The sequence below is a fragment of the Canis aureus genome, chromosome 4, assembly GCF_053574225.1.
Source record: "Canis aureus isolate CA01 chromosome 4, VMU_Caureus_v.1.0, whole genome shotgun sequence".
NCBI classification, from domain to species: domain Eukaryota; kingdom Metazoa; phylum Chordata; class Mammalia; order Carnivora; family Canidae; genus Canis; species Canis aureus.
This window is the reverse complement of record NC_135614.1, coordinates 4,938,057-4,957,688: the sequence shown is the minus strand read 5'-3', so window position 1 is coordinate 4,957,688 and position 19,632 is coordinate 4,938,057. Positions and strand designations below refer to the sequence as shown.

General features: G+C 40.9%; 2 protein-coding genes across 12 annotated transcripts in view; one reads left to right on the top strand and one right to left on the bottom strand.

The window, feature by feature from the left end:
- LGALS8 (galectin 8) overlaps positions 1 to 9,741 on the top strand; it is a 32,185-nt gene extending 22,444 nt beyond the window's left edge. For 8 of the 11 annotated variants that reach the window (XM_077894396.1, XM_077894400.1, XM_077894398.1 and 5 more), the window contains 8 exons: positions 136 to 346; positions 1,921 to 2,040; positions 2,678 to 2,734; positions 3,548 to 3,574; positions 3,700 to 3,822; positions 4,304 to 4,392; positions 5,579 to 5,744; positions 8,537 to 9,741. In XM_077894396.1, coding sequence (XP_077750522.1) covers positions 136 to 346; positions 1,921 to 2,040; positions 2,678 to 2,734; positions 3,548 to 3,574; positions 3,700 to 3,822; positions 4,304 to 4,392; positions 5,579 to 5,744; positions 8,537 to 8,686 — 943 coding nt within the window. In that variant the 3' untranslated portion in view covers positions 8,687 to 9,741. The remainder of the gene's footprint in view (positions 1 to 135; positions 347 to 1,920; positions 2,041 to 2,677; positions 2,735 to 3,547; positions 3,575 to 3,699; positions 3,823 to 4,303; positions 4,393 to 5,578; positions 5,745 to 8,536) is intronic. The other 3 variants (XM_077894401.1, XM_077894402.1, XM_077894403.1) reach the window with 3 other exon arrangements.
- A 1,623-nt stretch (positions 9,742 to 11,364) lies between these two features.
- The window catches only part of HEATR1 (HEAT repeat containing 1), a 46,327-nt gene continuing 38,059 nt past the window's right edge, over positions 11,365 to 19,632 (bottom strand). The window contains exons 35-45 of the mRNA XM_077894391.1: positions 18,912 to 19,052; positions 18,128 to 18,414; positions 17,327 to 17,477; positions 16,242 to 16,400; positions 15,943 to 16,077; positions 15,684 to 15,788; positions 15,431 to 15,599; positions 14,747 to 14,901; positions 14,080 to 14,238; positions 12,604 to 12,712; positions 11,365 to 11,669 (exon numbers count right to left, since the gene is read on the bottom strand). Of these exons, the coding sequence (XP_077750517.1) occupies positions 11,581 to 11,669; positions 12,604 to 12,712; positions 14,080 to 14,238; positions 14,747 to 14,901; positions 15,431 to 15,599; positions 15,684 to 15,788; positions 15,943 to 16,077; positions 16,242 to 16,400; positions 17,327 to 17,477; positions 18,128 to 18,414; positions 18,912 to 19,052 (1,659 nt within the window). The 3' untranslated portion in view covers positions 11,365 to 11,580. The remainder of the gene's footprint in view (positions 11,670 to 12,603; positions 12,713 to 14,079; positions 14,239 to 14,746; positions 14,902 to 15,430; positions 15,600 to 15,683; positions 15,789 to 15,942; positions 16,078 to 16,241; positions 16,401 to 17,326; positions 17,478 to 18,127; positions 18,415 to 18,911; positions 19,053 to 19,632) is intronic.

The following is a 19,632-nucleotide window of genomic DNA, read 5'->3' as shown; positions in this document are numbered from 1 at the left end:
GTATTTAGGCCACGTGGGTGAATGGACAGAGGATCAGTCCCGGGTCCCCAAGGCCAGCTGGCTGTACTTGCCAGACCTTCCCCTGCAGCCTGCCTCCTGCATGCCCCTGCCACCTCTCGTTCCATGCTCTCTCAGGTTCCAGGTGGACCTGCAGTGCGGCAGCAGCGTGAAGCCACGTGCCGACGTGGCCTTCCACTTCAATCCACGCTTCAAGTGGTCTGATTGCATCGTGTGCAATACTCTGAAAAATGAAAAATGGGGATGGGAAGAGATCACCTATGACACACCTTTCAAAAAAGAAAAGTCTTTTGAAATTGTCATTATGGTATTGAAAGACAAATTCCAGGTAGGTTTTGGAGAATGAAGATGAAATCCTCATTAATGACATAAGCGCCCAGGGTGGGTCAGCACATCAGTGGACTCACCCTCCTGTTACTTCAGTCCAGAGAAAAAGAGTGGCTTTATCATTTTGCTCTAAAGTAGGGAGGGGCCAACCGGGTACCTAAATGTGAGATGGGGCACACCTCCATCTGCCCCTGGTGTTTCATCTAGAATATGGATGCACGGCAGAGAAACTTTTTTATTGGATCCCATTTCTGCTAGCTCAGCTCAGCTTAGGTCTGAACTGGCACAGGAATAAATATGGGATAGTAAAAAAAAAAAAAAAGGGATAGTAAAACTGGTCACCATGACCCAAAGTGTCAGGGCATTTGTACTAGTAGATGGATAGGAAGTCAAAGTTAAATCCTGCCATAAGTTCTTTTTTTTTTTTTTTTTTTTTTTTTAGATTTTATTTATTTATTCATGAGAGACACACACAGAGAGAGAGAGAGGCGGAGACACAGGCAGAGGGAGAAGCAGGCTCCATGCAGTGGGACTCAATCCCGGGTCTCCAGGATCACGCCCTGGGCTGCAGGCGGCGCTAAACCACTGCGCCACCGGGGCTGCCCCCTGCCATAAGTTCTTTAGGATTTTATTTTTAAAAAAGATTTTATTTATTCATTCATGAGAGACACAGAGAGAGGCAGAGACATAGGCAGAGGGAGAAGCAGGCTTTCTGCAGGGGCCCCAATGTAGGACTAGATCTCAGGACCCCAGGATCACTACCTGAGCCAAAGGCAGACATCTGCTCAACTATTGAGCCACCCAGGCACCCTCTTTAGGATTTCAGGTGAGAGATTTAGATGCAGAGGAGTTCTTAGAAGTCCGATGTGTAGTAAACACCAGTGGCTCCAAGCGGTAAATACCTAGCCAGTGTTAAGTGTGAGGTAGAAGGTGGCCTGGAGAGGCTCTGGCCCACAGGCCTTGTAGAACCTTGAGCCTCCCAGACTAGAGTTGCTCCGCTGAGAGTGAGAATTTCCCCTCTTCTTGTGTGGGTCCTTTCTGGCCTTTGGGATATGCTCCCACCAAAACACTTCCCCTGAATCTCCCAAACTCTATTCATCCCTCCCTTCCCTGGCTTACAATAGGAATCTCAGATAAACTGAGTAGCTTGCCCACGTCCGTTCATTGAGCAGATTCAACAAATATTTATTGAACGCCTGCCATGTGCAAGGTGGTCTTCCTTAGAATGTGGTCCTCAAGGACAGCAGGTGGGGTGGCAAGCTTGCAGGGCAGATCGCAAACCAGGGTCTTCACAGGCCTCGACCATCCGTGTATACACATGCACATACATTCATGAATGCATCATTTGTCCGGGGGGAGGATCCATGCTAATGAATCAGACCAGGGACTCAGAGGAAGTTAAGAAACACCACTAGAGTTATGGATGCTTTCAGGTCAGACATACAATGTACAGACCTGTGGGAAAAGGTATAAAATTAAGCACAAGTAAACATTTAAATTTGGATACATTAATACATGTATTAACTGTTTTTTTTTCCCCCTGGGGGTGCTGGGCTGTCTTCTGTGTCCACATAGGTGGCTGTAAATGGGAAACACATACTGCTCTATGCCCACAGGATTACCCCAGGGAAAATAGACACTCTGGGCATTTATGGCAAAGTGAATGTCCACTCAATTGGTTATAGCTTCAGCTCGGTGAGTATCCTTCCATAGCCTGGGGTCTTCTTTGATGATGTCTTCCGATGAAATGGTAGGAAATATCTTTAACATCTTAAGATAAAAATATTGTCAATGTCTCTGTCCTTAGTATATTAGTTTCTTGAAGGTAAATCTTTTAGGCTGGTGGTGTGTTATCTATTGGCTAGGTTTTAATGTCTATAGGATCTCAAATCTAGTATGGTTCTAACAACAATTAAAAAAAACCCTTATAACAGGAGCTAATTCCTTGACATAGGAAGTACAGTGGGGGCTTCTAGAGAGATTCCTGGAAGTAGAAAGTCTGAGTTAAAGGACATTTGCATTTTAAGTTATAAGTGATCCTAGTTGGAGGGCTAGTTGGCTCGTCCTCCAGAAAGATTACCAACAATGTAGTCTCAGCAGTGTGCCGGACTACTCCCACTTTTCTTGATGCTCGTTCTTAGTATTCTTTCTCGCTTGCCAATCTGATGGGGGGTGGGGGGTGGGGAAGGACCCTAATGTTAATAAGCACATTTCTGGATCATGATCTTCAAGCATATTTTCATGTTTAATACTATTTATAATTCTTTTTTGATATGTCAAGGAGGTTGTATTTAAAGTTCTGATGGCTGTTAAAAATTAATCTTATCTTCAGGATTTCAGAAGTACCCAAGCATCTACTCTGGAACTGACAGAGATAAGTAAAGAAAATGTAAATATTAAAGCTAAGAATGAACTACCAGTTTAAAAATGCTCTCTTAAAAAAAAAAAAAATAATAATAATAATAAAAATAAAAATGCTCTCTTAGTTGTCATGTAAATCAGGTGGCAAGCAGGCTAAAGTTTTTTAAATTATGTTTTGAATGCGAAAGGTTATTTTTAATAATAATATGCTGGAAGTAAGCATTTGAAAAGTAAGGCATATATTTTTGTACCAGGCTCTGTGAGTTTTGCAGACTCTCGAGTTTTGAGTTTTGCAGACCCTTGAGTTTGCAGTGTATCTGCCCCCTCCTGTGATTCTTGTGTAAAAAACCCCTCTCAACTGCTGAAGAGAACTGTCACATGGTACTTATAAATACTGGGCACAGTGCTTTGGCAGATGAACTTCCACACATATCTTCCCCCCCTGTAGGAACAAGTATAGTTTAAACACCGAGTCTTTGGTATCAGGGGAGAAAGTGATGTCTTAATGATCTCAGAACATGTGACCTCGTAGATAGAATGTAGTATTTCAGCATTTTGGGAGCACCTTGGAAAGAACAAGTAAAACATGTCTCAAGTTCACATATAGTCCTGTGAATAATTAATTTATGGCAGAGTATACAGGCTTAAGATGACCAGGACCCCAGGACTGTATCCCCAGCCACAGTCAGGAAGTGCAGGCCGTTTGTCTGTCATTCCCAGGGCTGAGCAGGCACTACCATCCTGGCTCTGGCTGTTGTAACCATTAAGATCTGACTGTTCATGTTATAAAATGTAGTTTTTCCCTTTCAAACGTCTTCATCTTGACTTTCTCCTCCAATAGGTACTAAAGCCCGACACACCACATTTTGTAAGTATTTTTGCCTCAGTTATAGCGTGGAATGTTTTATAAAATCACCCAGGACATGAATATTTAAACCTTAGAAGACAGCCTCACTCCTTCCATACCTTACTGCAGAACTCTTTCCCCAACAGCCTAGTAATAGAGGAGACATTTCTAAAATTGTACCCAGAACTGTCTACACCAAGAGCAAAGATTCGACTGCCAATCACACTTTGACTTGCGCCAAAATACTACCTACCAGCTGTTTGTCAAAGGTTTGAAGAGCCAAAAGTTTTCCTAATTCTGTATAACAAATTAAATTTTAATTAGCTGGTAATGTAGAATTCATACCCTCAGTAGAAGCCCAAAGCAGCCAACTCTGCGTTTCTGTGCTGACCCTGGAGAGAAGAGTCAGCTGGGCATTGACTCTCTGGGCCCCCGAGCAAGTATTTCCGTAATGCCTCCCATCTGAGCTTCCTCCCCTCAGGCAGAAGGTGGAGCATGGCATCAGGACCCCATGCATAGCATCTTTCTCAGAGTGGATCTCACTCATACGAGGGATTTCAGGCCCCACCTCACATGTATTCATTTCCTTGTCTGAAATGCTTTCATTGAGTTTCCACTGTGAGCCGGGCAGTGCTGACTGCTGGGGTTTACAGGATTATGACTTTTGACCATTGCCCAGTGTCTTCGGACAGTTTTCCCATGAGGTCACTTTCTGCAGGCTTCCTAGCGCTGACTGTGGTTTCTCTTCAGACTCTGCCATTCACTGCAAGGTTGAACTCCTCAATGGGCCCTGGACGAACTGTTGTCATTAAAGGAGAAGTGAATAAAACTGCCAAAGGGTCAGTACCGCTGTTACCAGGAATAGTGTGACTGCTTTCCATGTGTCTTTTTTTTTTTTTTAAGATTGTATTTATTCATGAGAGAGAGAGAGAGAGGCAGAGACACAGGCAGAGGGAGAAGCAGGCTCCATGCAGGGAGCCTGACGTGGGACTCAATCCCGGGTCTCCAGGATCAGGCCCTGGGCTGAGCGCGGCGCTAAACTGCTGAGCCACCAGGGCTGCCCTCCATGTGTGTCTCTTAATGGCCTCTTATGCTCTACCTGTCTTGTGAGATGGAAGCAGGAGTAGTGTCCTAATCCTCACCTGAAAGAGACTCTCAAAGCAACAGGAAGTCAGGCTGCTAACAAGACTGCTGACAACTAGCTGGTGGCAGAATTAGGAGTAAAGGCCTCTCTTTTGAGCTAGGGTTTTTGTGGCCAGATAAGAGGGTGGTGTTTTTGTCCGGGAAGCTATCCATGCCTTGTAGAAGGTTCAGGTCAGTCTGTGGTCAGGTGACTTTTGTTAGGGCCCCTCACGTCATGCGACTTATACGATTTCTGCCTTAGGAACCTTTTCTAGAGACGTTGAGACTTCTGGAAGCTTGAAATTACCTATTTCCTAGAAAGTAGTACACTTTCAAGAAGAACAGAACACTTGTCAATGTTAAAAGAGAATATGTACTTGAAAGGACCCCATCCTCCTGTAGCCCAAAGCAAGCATTTCGGTTACTTGCTCTAATCCTTCAATTGCTTCCCATCCAGATCTGTAGCTTCAGTGTTGAAGTGTTTAACACTGATGTTAAAGTTTTTTTATATTTTTATTTTGCAGAGAGCACATTTACATCAGTGGCATGCTAACTCAAAATTAAAATATTTTTTAAAGATTTATTTATTTATTCATGAGAGACAGAGGGAGAGAGGCAGAGACATAGGCAGAGGGAGAGGCAGGTTCCCTGTGGAGAGCCTGATGTGAGACTTGATCCCAGGACCCCAGGATCACAACCTGAGCCGAAGGCAGATGCTCAACTGCTGAGCCACCCAGGTGTCCCTCAAAATTTTAAATTTTACCTTCCCATCTGCATTGGTATGTCTGTGTGCACACATGTGTTTTATGCAATTATGATCAGAGCTCAGTTCTGACTGTTAAAATTGCAGAAACTGTACTTCTCTCTTCTACTTGGTTAATTTTTTTTTAATTCTCTCAAAAGCTTTAATGTTGACCTAGTATCAGGAAAATCAAAGGATATTGCTCTTCACTTGAACCCACGCCTGAATATTAAAGCATTTGTAAGAAACTCTTTTCTTCACGAGTCCTGGGGAGAAGAAGAGAGAAATATTACCTGTTTCCCATTTAGTCCTGGGATGTACTTTGAGGTAAGATGATCTTATCGGACAGAACAAAGAATCCTGGGAGGAGGTATAGGAGAAATAAGTCTCTTAAAATTAAGCCCTAGCTTAATATGTGGAGATTGCATGTGGCTTTTATTTGGGGAGTATCTGCATTATAAAAGGGGCATTCAAAATACAGTTGGTATTTTGATTGGCATAAATGGCATAGCCAGTGGACTATTACATTATTTGCACTGGAATTATTACTGGATGGTCCCATATTAGTTCATAGGAATTTTAACAGGAACCTTGCTTTAGGATGGAGAAACATGATTAGGATAATCCTAAGAGAACATGAGGGCATAGGAACCATAAAATTGCCTGTTCTGTCACCTGCCATCTTGAGTATATATAGCCTCAGGTGGCAGTCCTTTCTTCCAGGTTAGTCCTGCTTGTATATATTTAAGGAAAGAGATTTTAGACCCTTGGAGCTTGGAAGTGCTATGGTCCCAAGTTCCCCAAATGTGTGAATATTATGGTAACACAACCTGTCCTAAAATGTGTTTCTGGATGCTTACAGACAGTAATCTCCTTAATGTGGATGCTGGGTGGTTGGCTAGGTTCACTCACTAGCTTAGGTGAAGCACTGTCTACGTGGTCATTCAGGGTCATTGATTTAGGTCATGCTTCTGTATTTTAAACTGTCACATGCTCTGGACCATTAGGACTCATCAAAACTAGTTGTTAAAGGTAGGAACATCGAGGCTGAATAGAAGATGGTAATCGGACATTCATATGTATTCCTAAACTCCTGGTATGTAGAGTAACAGATGTGACCTAATCCTAGGAGGTTTCCTGGAAGTTGTGGATATTGGTTTGGAATTCAGAAGGATGTAGGTGGGTTTTCCAGATTGAGGGAATGGTTTGGGCAAGGTGGGGACGTGGGGAGGGCAGCCAGGGGATTGTTGGCTTGGCAGGAGTCCAGGTATAAAAGGTGACTGAGGGCTCATTGTGGGGAAGACAGCAGTGACTGTTTCAGAAGGCCGTGGATCCTTGTGGTTGGTGACAGGAAACCAGTGATAGAAGTTGCTCTTTGATCCGACCCCCAAGTTTAGCTCTATGTTAAAATAGAAAAGGACAAGCATTCTTTTAAATAATCTTTTCCTTTTGTTAGTTTTCTGCCTCAGGAACAGTAATTACTCTCATGTTGGACCATTGTTTTTAGTTTTCTGTAGTGATAGGGAGTTGGAAGCAGAGAAAAAACAATCTTTTTAATATGCTTTCATTTAGATTCTCAGATTATTTCATTATACTGTTACTTTGATATTAACCACTACTTTCTGTTGTTTCAAATTCATTTATTAGTTCCAGCTACTAGAGTCTTTTGAGAAATATCTTTCAGTTTTGTATTTTTTTTATCATCCTATAATGTTATGAGCTATTCTAGAACATCAGATGGTTGTAAAGGATTGTTGTTCCATGTTTTCTTAGAGATTGTGTGTCTGTTTTCTGCAAGTTGTGTACTTGTTTTGCGGCAGTATGTTCCCTGGGCTATAGGCATTTCCTTCCATTTGTGAGGCAGTGGCACCATGCTTGCTCTGGTACAATAAGGGTGACTGATGGACTCTTCCCAGTATACCCCTCTGATGCCAACTTGTTTTCCCTTCTGGGCATTAGGCTGTGCTTTATGTTCTCTTGAGATTTCGTTAAATGTATGTTACTGAGGGTTTCTTCCACCTGGTTAAAACTGGGATTTCCACCACTTTTTGGGATGATAGAATCCCAGGTTATGGATATTTTCCCAATTCTCTGTGTAGCCCCAGTTTCTGTTAGTTAGCTCTTCTATCCATGGAATTTTCCCCAGCAGCCACTTTTACTAGTAGAAGCAAAATAACCTGCACACTGTCTTTACAGATTTAGATTTGCCTCAGTCTAGACCCTGGGGATGGAAACGGAGTTAGCAGCAGGGCTGTGCTGCTCCTTTCTGCTCTTCTGAAGCCCTGACACAGGGAAGAGGCAGAAGGGAGAACATGGTACAGGTTCACCAAACTGGTCTTTTTAGTGTGGGTGGAGAATAAATGGTAGAATTGTGGCCAGACTGGCATCAGGAATGTGTTATCAGAAGTATGAGTGTTAGGTGTGATTTAAAAGGATTGTAGTTTCTTTTGTTTTTCACTATTTTGAGTTTTAGGCAGACAACTCTGTGAAAGGCTGACATGAAAGGCCAACACCAGTCATGAATCTGAGTTAAATCTTTGCCAGAAAGCTAATTCCTCCATGGATTACTGCCCAGAATACTGCTTTTGGGAAATGGATGGGGAGACCAAGATGTGCTGAGCTGGGATGGAAGTCACAGTCCCCACACAGCTGGGCAGTCCTAGAGGGTGCCCTAAACTTCTGAAATTTTTGATGCGTGGTTTGTCTAAGACCCTAGAGTTTAAGGCAAAAAAGTCATGGCTCAGGTCCCTTGGTTTCCCACTTATGGAATCTGCTCCCCTGTGTCAATATGGCAGTTTTCCTATCATTACAGTTCCCAAACATGGGTGGGGGGCAATTTTCCACTTTGCTGGGAGCAAGGGGCAGGAGAGAGGCCTCAGGCCCTGGGGACAGGGTGAGGCTTCAAGCATGCTCAGTGACTTCTCTGAGTGGGACAAAGCAGAAGGTGCTGCTACCAGATAAACTTAAGAGTCTTAGAAGAGAAGTTAGCAGCAGCAGGCTGGGAGAGTGTCTCTGTAGAAAGCAAACCCCGTGGGTTTACTTTTTGATATCCTGGAAGTGTGCAAGAAACAAAGTGTTGAACTGAGGGAGCCACTAATGTTGTCGTACTTTCCTTCCAGATGATCATTTATTGTGATGTTAGAGAATTCAAGGTTGCGGTAAATGGTGTACACAGCCTGGAGTACAAACACAGATTTAAAGAGCTTAGCAATATTGACACGCTGGAAATTGATGGAGATATTCATTTACTGGAAGTAAGGAGCTGGTAGCTGACATGCTTGCTACAAAAACTGAAATACAGAATGTCTTATGTTAACACTGGCTTCGTTAAAATGCATCTATTATATTGTTTATACGTATATTTTGTTAAAATGAGCTTGCATAATATGAAATCCTACTAGGTATTCTCAGTCCTTGCCATGCAGTGTGGCTTTGTCTATCTAGCACAGAGTAAGGAAGTCTGAGGCAACAGTAACTTAGTCATTTTTCAGGCATTTCTGTTCTCTCTCCCACCCCAGCCTCTTCTTTTTAAAATCTGCTTCACATTCAACAAGTATCTATTCATATAGAAGCTAACATATATTGAGCACTTATTTTTTTTTGCCAGCAACGTGCTAGAGCTGGGGATAAATGTATACAGTGGAGCACAATACCACTCTGTTCCTGTTCTCTTGAGCTCAGAATCCTCTGTGCTCTGCCATCGTGCCACTGACTTTTCTACGGGCATTAACGCATAAAGGAACCAGAGACAATTACTGAGCTGTGAAGTTACCTCCATACTAATTTACAAGACATTACTTCTCTAGCGATCGCTTTCAAACCCAGAGTTCAGTCATATCCAATAATTAAAGGACTGATGTTGCCTTACATCTGGCAGTTTCCTTCAGCAGGATAAATATCTAGCTCTAACATGAAATCTGAACACAGTACAAAGATTAAGGCAAACAATGCAGCAAAACAAAACCAATGGTATTAAAATTAACTTGAGGTCAGTCTATGCCGCCAGTGTCTGTACCAGAAATGCTTTAGAGTAGCTGAATTCAGGGTGAGTCAAGAGGTTTACATGTACTCCAAATAGAAAGTTTAAGGTAGATGATTTCAATCTGTAAAATGTTTATGGGTAACAAAGCAATGTCAAGATTAGATTTCATGACTGTAAAATAGGCGCTATCATGAGGTAGAGAGAGGCAGTATAAAAATCTCTTGCTTGTCTGCATGCAAATAAACTCCACTTCTCTGTTCTAAAGATTGGTCCCTCATCATTAGCAATGGAGATCAAAACATTATTCAGTGATTAAAATCAAACCTGTATCAGCAAGTTAAATTTTTGCATTTCTGTAATTTTTTCCTATTATTCTTTGAAGCGAGTTGGCAGTTATTTGTACAATTCTTACAGGTCAGATCTTGTTATAGGAAATTTCAAACGCTTGGGAGTGGGGAGGTAAAAAAGCTAAGTCGGTTTGATCATTTTATCATGTTCAGTTGTTGGCTGAATATGCTGCCAGTGTTTAGGAATATTTTCCTTAAAGATTTTGGTTAGATATTATTTGTACCCATATACTGAAAAGACAACTAGCAATCTGATTTTTTATAAGTACTCAGTGTAGAAGCTTCTGGCACTTAATTCTTTTCTATTCATGTTAATTTATTATGTTGCGTCTTGCCAAGCTCGTGGGGAGCAGAGTTGGGGTCCTAACTTTCACTGGGAAAACTGAAGAAGGAATCCCCCAGGGGTTTTTCCCTCCATAAAGAACATCAGAGGGCTTGAACGAGATGCAGACTATGGGGCTCTTAAAGGAAAAATAAAAGCCCATATACATCGTTTCCTTTCATTTCTAAACACACTTGATGTTCACTTTTGTGTCATGTGGAGGTATTACTAAAGACATAAAATGGATTCTCTGACGGAAAGAATATAAAATATCAATGTGCTTTGAAAAGAAGCTGTCAGTACTTACTGAGTAATCTTACCAAGACATTTCTTAGATGGGAATGCAGATTCCTAGCAAGCTGTTATCTCTAACGCTGCAATTTAGTGTTTTGTCACAATTCTGCACTAAATTTCTACATTAAATTAGAACAAAGAATTTCAAACTTAAACATTCTATGGGACAGTTCTTAGATGCTTTAAGTTTTTAAAAAAGGTGTAAGTAAATAAAATGCCTCAAATGCAGATTTGAGTCTTTACTTGACATGACATCAGAAATTAGAAAACTTCAAAGCGTTCAAAGCTTTCAAAGAAATCTGAAACCTTCTCATACTAGTAATTCTTCATTACCACCAGTGGAATTCGAACACTTCTAATTCTGGAGGAGTCATGCCACCTTCTGTTCTGAGCCTTTTCTATTTGTAGGATCTGCCTACACAGCCCACTGCCTCCACACCCTCCAAAGACTGAAGGGTGAAGACAACAATCACAGTCCTAAGTGGGAAATACATTCCAGAACTATTTTCCTCTGTGGTCACACACAAGGCTGAAGTGCCACCTACCCAAAATGAAATGTATGCCAAATAGCTTTATAGTCCAAAGCACTGTTGCTGAGTAACTCAATTTTCTTGAGGAACTACCATGAGTGAAATCTCGGACATGGATACCATGTACCTAAGACATCCGTTTCCAGGAGAGTTAAGGTTTTATAGTCGAAATGAGGTACTTTTACCTTTGAGTGCTCAAATTAAACATATCCATAATACCAGTAACTTCAACCAGAAAAGACTATAACAAATGTTTATTTTTATTTTTTTATTTTTAAAAGTTTATTTATTCATTCAGAGAGAGTGAAGAGAGAGGCAGAGACACAGGCAGAAGGAGAAGCAGGCTCCATGCAGGAAGCCCGATGTGGGACTCGATCCTGGGTCTCCAGGATCACACCCCGGGCTGCAGGTGGTGCTAAACTGCTGCGCCACCGGGGCTGCCCTATAACAAATGTTTAAACAAACACAGCAGTCTGTATAAAAATAGCAGGTATCATTTATTCTTATTGCAATTCTGTACAAGTGGCAGGGGAGGCTTCTATAGTAGTACAAACCAGGTGGGACTTTCATAAAGGAGTCTAGACAGGTGTCAGGGTACCAAAAGTAATATGGTACCACACCCAAAATAAAAATATGAAAAGTAAATCTGACCTCTGAACAGAGTAAGAAACACCAACACCCCAAAGTTTTAGAAGTAGCTCTGGAGTGGTTCTCCCAGTATAGCTTCCAGTTGCTGAATAGTCTTTTGGCACTGATGTTCTACTTCTTCACATTCATCTGAAAAACAAAAATATAAACTGAATCTTCTGCTTCAATTATCATTAGTCTAATTCTTCATGTCTTCCATTCTCTGGCCATTGTTCAGTCAAAAGAGGGCGATGAAACCCATCAGTGCTGCAGAGAGCATCATAGAACCCCTCCTCTGCAAGGCCCCTTCCTTTGTTCCCTTCTTAGTGTTTGACTTGGAGCCCCCAAAATAGCAGTTTGCTAATGAAAATTCCAAATTCCTAGTGATACCTCTCCAGGACGTAAGAAACCAAGATGAATGTACTTTTAGAAAAGCAGTGAACCATTAATATGAAAAAGTGTTTGTCTACCACCCTCCATCACCCCTGCTTCATCAGATGAGCTGTTCTTTCTCAGGGTACATGGTGGCACTTGGTGGTACATCCAGAACTGCATGAACCGGGATTCAAACCCCGCTTCTACCTGTCACACTCACTTTATCAATTTAATCCTCTAGTTTCTTCATTAAAACAAGGATAATGGCATACAGCCCATCATGAGGATTAAATGAGATCCTCCATGCAGAGCACAGTTGATGTTGGTCATTATTAACAGGCAGCTAATCTACTGCAATTATAATGGCACCAGACATTCTGCTACCATAACCCAATGTCTGGGGAACAAAATATTCAAGGATATAAATGTACAGATTTAATGAAAAACAATACTGTAGTTTGTTTTTACTATCATAAACACAAAAGTAAAGGTAGTGAAGATTACACTGTAAACAAAGTTTCAATAATCCTGGGGTGGTCACCTACCCACCCACTCCCCAACAAGAACTCAACCTCCTGTGTCTGCAGAGGAAGATATGGGCAGGTGGAGTACAGAAGCCCTAGGCTTGTCATATACTAGCCACATTTCCATTATCACTGGGCACATTTTCACAGAATTTCACTCTATTTCTTAGTAGTTTAGGAATTACCTTCCATCAATTCAGCTAAGAAAGGAATGGACTCTGGTAGCAAGACAATGTAATTCTCCTTTAGTTTTTCAGCCAGTGCTAACACGGTAATCAGAGCAGCAAATCGAACCTGAAAGGGATAAAGAATCTTAAGCAGACTCCACACTGAACACGGTGCCTGATGTGGGGCTCAGTTTCATGACCCTGAGGATCAGGACCTGAGCCGAAACCAAGTCAGACGCTTACCTGACTGCACCACCCACTCCCACATTTTCCTAAAAAAAAAAAAAAACAAAAACAAAAAAAAAACTATACATAAACTCAAGTGTGTCATTTCAAATTTATGTGCACTGGACTTACTGGCTCACCTGGCTATCAGAAATGATGCAAGCCTGGCCAAAAAGCATCCCTGGCCACCTCAGACAGGATCCCTCCCTCAGAACTCTGTCTACACTACTACAGTTGTATGAGGGGCTTGGGCACTGGCTCTGGTCTCATGCTCAGTAGAGAATTAAAAACAATGTATTGTGATGTTCTAGTCTGGGAACTTAAAAAAACGTTTGGGTATCTCTCAACATGACTCATCTATGACAAGGAATGCAAGCAGTCATTGGGCACTATCAGTGATTCGCTTTGAAACCAAAGCTGTACTAGTCCTATTTCCAGTTTTGGAATAATAATTTAAATAATTTTAAAAATATTTGGATATAGCAAAATAACTTATTTAAAAAGCATCTGTAACTACCTATGTTCAAACCAGACTTTCTTGATGTTGTACAATCAAAACTAAACATTAAAATACATGTAATGCTAGAACTTTGTCAAGAACTGCAATTTAAAATTTAGGGGTTTGTGAAAATAGCCTCATTGTCCTAATAAATAAATGTTATGATGAAGTTCAAGTAATAAATCTTTTAGTAAAATTCCGCTTTGGTCTGTTTTATTCACTAAGACTCTTGTATGATAATTAAAGAAATGGTGATTCACTGCTAACCAGTTTGAAAACAATGACACTGAGGCATGGAGTTTTAACTTCTATACATTCTCGCATATGTCGTCATTGAGCGGCAACTGCCACTACTTATCTTGCGTTATTCTGATATCTACAATGGAGATAATACACTGCTCTAACTCCGAGGAACATTCTGTGGACAAACTGAAAGACTGTCTCTGGGAGCACAAGGACATTTAAATGGTGCTTAAGAAACAATTACTTCAGGTTTTTTCAAGATTTAAAAGTATTTAGAAAATGTTAGTACTTGTGTCTAAAACATTGGAGATGGGGAAAGTACTATTATTTATGAATACCCTTTAAAAAAAAAAACCAAAAAATTCTCAGGTTCAATCTTCTGCCTAACAGAGCAACCTCTAGTTCTACAAGACAAGCAGCATGTCCCTGCCAGTTTACCATGGCCCTTTATCCATGACTGCTTTAAGACTGCTTGGGTTGTATGGTGAATACACACAGCTTTGGTACTTGGCAACCAAAGCTCCTACCTTTGGTGAAGAGTCTCTCGTCTTAAGCAAAATCTGGTAGTTCAGTGGTTTCCAAAGAGAGTCATCTGCCACGGCCACTGAAAACTGCGCGATGCAGGGGATCAGGTGCTTCGTCACTCGCTCCTGGAAGTGCGCATCCCCTCCTAGCCTGTTTTCCAGCTATGAAGAGGGAAATGAAGACTTTGAGCAATCAGTCTCCTTTCTGGGTTTGAAAAAATACCCAATGTGACAGCAACAGGCTCAAAAAACAAGGTATAATTCTAGTACTCTCTAGAGCAAATTTACCACCTTTTGGAGCTCAGATTCTCCTAGCCCTTGGCATCACTCCTTTCCCTCCAGCAGAACAGCTGAGAGGAGTTCTTCCATCGAGCAGCCAAGTCCTAAAACATTCTTGATAAATCTAATTTTAGAAATTTAAAAATTAAAAATCTAACCAAGATACCTTGTATTATTCTGAAAAATTCAAAGTAAAACTTGGTACATGACACTATGAAGAGAAGTTCTATCCATTCAAAATGAAAAATCAATTTTGAAATAAAAATTTCATTAAAAAATGCCTGGAGAAGAAAACCCAGCAGCTATAATTGTAGTAGAAATAAAATCTAAACTTTAATAGGGATGGTGGTTTCCACATCATTTGTCAAAAAAGATAGTTCCTTTTGGTTACCTGGTCCACCAGGGGCATCATCAAGGCTTCTGCTCTCTCTTTACTGATAAAATGCTGAGTATCAAATAGGAAAATTTTATACAAACAGTTCAAAATAAACTGTAAGAGCAAGCAGCACTTTTCAGGATCATTGTCAGAGTCAAAAAACGCTTCATCTGTAAATAGGGGAGAGTAAAAGTGAAAAAAAACCACAACTGATTTTCATAATTTAATCTCCAATGTTTACATTCAAATCACTTTTAACACCACAAACAGAAGGGTATTTCTTTTCTTTTTTTTTTTTTCAGAAGGGTATTTCTAAAATAGTACATAAATCAATCAGGATGAAGGCACATGAATGGCTCAGATAAGTGACTCCTTTAAGAGTTAAGATTCTCAGTTAAGATCACTTAGTTTGCCAAGTTCAATTAGTGGCTGTCAAGTCAGCTGTTCATCAGCCATAAAGAATATACCAATCTGAACAATTTACAGTTAGTTTCAATAACTAACAGTAATGCCCATGTATTGTGTTCTCCCAAGTTAGTCAATGGATCATAGCATTTTTCATTACCCTGAAACAAACACTTCAATGCCTGTCAACTACGAAGTAAAAACTTCACCTTCCTTATCCTTATCATACTTCCTGTACCCTGCGTGAGGAACAACAAAGCGAAGTTGTCAACTGAACTGGAGTCAGCTACCAACCTGTTTTGGAGATGTTCACCTGGTTCAAGGTGTCAGCAAAAGGCTTTACCAAGTGGCCAGCAAACAGAGTAAAAAGCCCTTTTAGTTTTTCAGCAATGCAATCCGCCAAATTGTAAAACGTCAATAGTCTGTCCTTAGGGGCATCCTCTGTTTTAGCCCAATCAAACAGCTGAAAGGATAAAACAGTATTATTCTACATACATTGTAACATTTATATAGGAGTACAAAGGACATGTGGAAGAAACAAGCTTACCTTGAAGAAAAGGGGCCTAAATGTGACTTCAGAAAGTTTTACAACCATGGCTACTAGACAGTCAATGATAAAATTTTCTGTTTTTCCAATTTCTTCCAGATCACTCTGAAAACAAAAGACCTGACTTATTAGCCAGTTTACTAACAACATCTGGCTCTAAATAACTTTTGGAAGTAAAATAGGTTATATGGCTAGATTGTTCTCTGGTTCTTAAACAGGTAGGTAACTTTAGAATTTGGGAAAGTAGAAATAAGCTTACTTCAGAATGCTGTGCTCGGAAGTCCAGGGCTTCCAAGAAAAATATGGTTAGCTGAGACTGATGGGAGGTGAGCTCTTCCTTCTTCATGATCCCAATGTGCTCTTGCAAGATGCTCATAAATGGACCCATGTGGTTCTACCAGTAATACAGTAAAGAGATGTGCCAATTTTTAATATTCTTATAGTTCGTTAATACTATCATCAAGGAATTAAATAACCATCCTCTGCTAAGTGAAAACTTAAAAAAAATTCAGTACCATATCTTCCTTCCCCAAAGTCTAAAACCCAGTATGATCTAACCTTCCAGTTCTTCTCAATTTGCTTGTACGTTTTATTGATTGCTGGCAGTAAGACTCTGGGTGAGAGTGTGGTAGCCAGTGTCTTCTTAAGGGATGTGACACGGACATTAGCTTGTGAGGCAGAACCCATTTCACTAGTGATTTTCTCCAAATGAACCACCTACAGGAATATAAAAAGAATGATCAAAGCCAGTATGGGAATTGACAACATCTGAACACTTACAGAAGTCAATTCAGATGCCAGCTTCACACAGAATTCCTTTTAAAACCGTCCTTGAACATCTGAAGATAAAAATGAACATGCCTCTTTCCCAAGGGGGAGTCAGGGATGTAGGTAAATGACAGAAGGCAAAAGGACACAGAGCATTCAGGCTGATTTTTTTTTTTTTTTTTTTTTTTTGAGGACAGGAATCCAGAGACCACGAGAAGAGTCAAGTTCTTTTTTACTAAAAAAAATCTAGAAAGCTCCTTAGATGTAGTGGTCTTTTTCTGTAAGATGTCTACTTTTAAGCCCTGGCTACAGAATGTGTGAATCAGCTAAATAATTTTCATCATGGCAGTTAAGGCTCCTAACCTCATAAATGGCAAATGACCGATAAAATAGAACAGAACAAGGATCATTCTGGGGCATTTTCAGTTAGAAATGCCACTTGCCCAGTGCCTGTCTGCCAACTATCCACCGAACTGCAATACAAGAATTCTACTCAAAAAGTTACCTTAGGATTAAAAATCCCTTCATGTTGAAACAAACAGGGCACACTAGCAAAAAGTAATAAAAGGCAGCTCTCTACCAGCCCAATGCCAAAAATCTCAAGGAGGGGAGGGGAAGAAGAAAGGCAAAGACATTTTATAAAAATCAAAAAAGAGATGAGCCTTAGAAGAAAGCAATAACCATACTGATGTCAGAATCAAGCAGGTGGGAGGATGGGAGAGAGAAAGGCACATGTTTTTACTAAAAAGCAAGATAGCTTTTCAGAAATAAAAACCTTCTTGCCAAACAGAAACTGAAAACTTAAAGAACAAATAAAATCATCAGATCTCCAATTCTCCCCCACCCCCATATCACGCTGAGGTCACTGTGCTCACCTGAGACAGGACCCCTTCCAGGTAAGGGCTGATGAAGTGTGGGAGGGTCTCCACAACCTTATGCAGGGCTGCCAGAGCACTGAGCAGATAGACCTCGCCAGAGAGCAGCTCGCTGGTGTTCTTCATTCTTGTCAGCAATGACGGCATCAGGCTAGAATTAAGGAACAAGAGGTATCGAGTAACAATTAAGAAGAGACAGAGAATGGAAAAGTCATGAAAAATCCAAACTGTGCCTGCCACATCACTCCATGGTAACAGCCTACAAAATGGTGTCAACACATTTTATGACACTAAGAGCAAGAAATCTCCTGATACCCAGTCGTGCAGTCGTTTTTAAAAATACCAAGGTCTTCAATCTAACACTTGCTACCTGTCAGGCACTGTGTGAAAAATCTCGCATGCATGGCACCCCCCCAGATTCCCACGCAGTGGGTATTCTCTTGGTGTCAGAGACGGCAAAGCTCTAACAGACAAAGTAACCTGCCAGGGCTGCACAGCTAATCAATCCCAAACCCAAGGAGAAAGTCAGGAGCATAAGCTTTTGCCCAAACAGCTGAGCCCCTCTAGAGAGGCTTCACCTATCACTTCCCAGTTACAGCTGGCCAAAGGGGAGTGCAAACAGGGGCACAACAAACATAAAGGGAAATGATAATGTTGTGGGTTTTAGCTTGAAGATCACATCTTTAACAAATCTAATCTTTTGCAACTTCTACTTAGAAGCAAAAAAGTTGTTACGGTATTATTTTTCAATTTGTACCAGACACCCAACTTGGTTCCGGTCCCAGGTCCCAGTCAGCATACCTGGGAAGCTGAGGGATGGCCAGCGCCTCCAGGGTGGAGGCCACCTCTGCCACGCACAGCAGGGCACTTCCCAAGACATTCTTCTCTTCCTTTGTTTCGGGTGCAATTAGTTTCACAGCAGCATTCAGCACCGGGACAAAATGCCCTGGATTTTCTGCACCAAAATTCTTGCATAAAAGCTTCAGGGTATACAATGCTGTCTGTCTGTTTATTGCTTGTTCTTCTACCATCTTTTTATGCTGCACAATGGCCAAAAGGACTGGAACCAATTTCAGGAAACGATAAACCTGAAAAGATCAGCCAAAATTTTCAAATGATTAAAGCTCAGAAAAAAATAAACTGGTTCACTTTTCCATTTTCACAGTTTGAGACTGCCTAAATGGAAATCAGACCAAAGGTCCTATGCCACACAATTACACACAAGCAACCGTCTTCCCATCTGTTTACCACCGAGCCAGTGTATGTGCTTGTGACCAATTTTGGACATTTATATAAAGTACCCTACCCGTCTGGAGTAAAAGAAGATTAGAATTATGCTGCAGCTAACACAACGTATGGTCCATATTATCAAGAATTTCATTAGGCTGAGATTCCATTCTAAGAACTCTTATCACAATTCCCATTAGAATTAACATCACATTTTAGAAACACACCTCATGGCATTATATTCAGATAATGATATACTTACTTAAATTATCCCACTGGACAAACTTAAGGGAGTTAAATGCAGCTCTTTGATAAAGCAAAGAATGGTAAATGGGTCTGACACACAGTCTTCACTTACAATTTTCTTTTTCCAGGACGTATTCTGCTGTAGCTTATTGTTCAAAAGATCCAATGCTTTCCGGCGGACAGATGGCAGTGGGTTACCCAGCAGTCCTTTGATCACAGCAATGAATGTCTCTGTGGGCAGCAAGGCATTGACCTACACAGCAGTTTCACATTAAACAAAAAAATTTTTAAAAAGGAAGATCCATTCAGATTAAGACAGATTTCTATTCACTGCATAGCTTCTAGGTTCCAGTCATTTTGAGGTCCTTTTTATTTCTTAAAACACTAATCTTTCAGGTAGGCATTACTAATCACGTTCACTTAAAAAAGAAAAAAGCCAAAAAACCTGATGCTGAGTAAGTGAACTGCTTTGTAGCTAGATTTCAAACGGCAATTCAAATGTCAAGGCCAGTGATATTTCTAATATCCCATGTACACTACCTAAAGAGGTATTTTTCTCTTACTCCACTTGAATAAAGTAGAACATAATACAGTATTAGACCACTGACTATTTAATAAAGTATATTTACAGAGGCACATGCGCTTATAACTGGTAGGGAAACAATCATTTTTCAGATGAATTTCTTTCTAGCCATCAAAAGATTCTTTCCAAGAAAAAAACGTGAGCGACATTATATTAAGAAAAGCCGGGATCCCTGGGTGGCGCAGCGGTTTGGCGCCTGCCTTTGGCCCAGGGCGCGATCCTGGAGACCCAGGATCGAATCCCACATCGG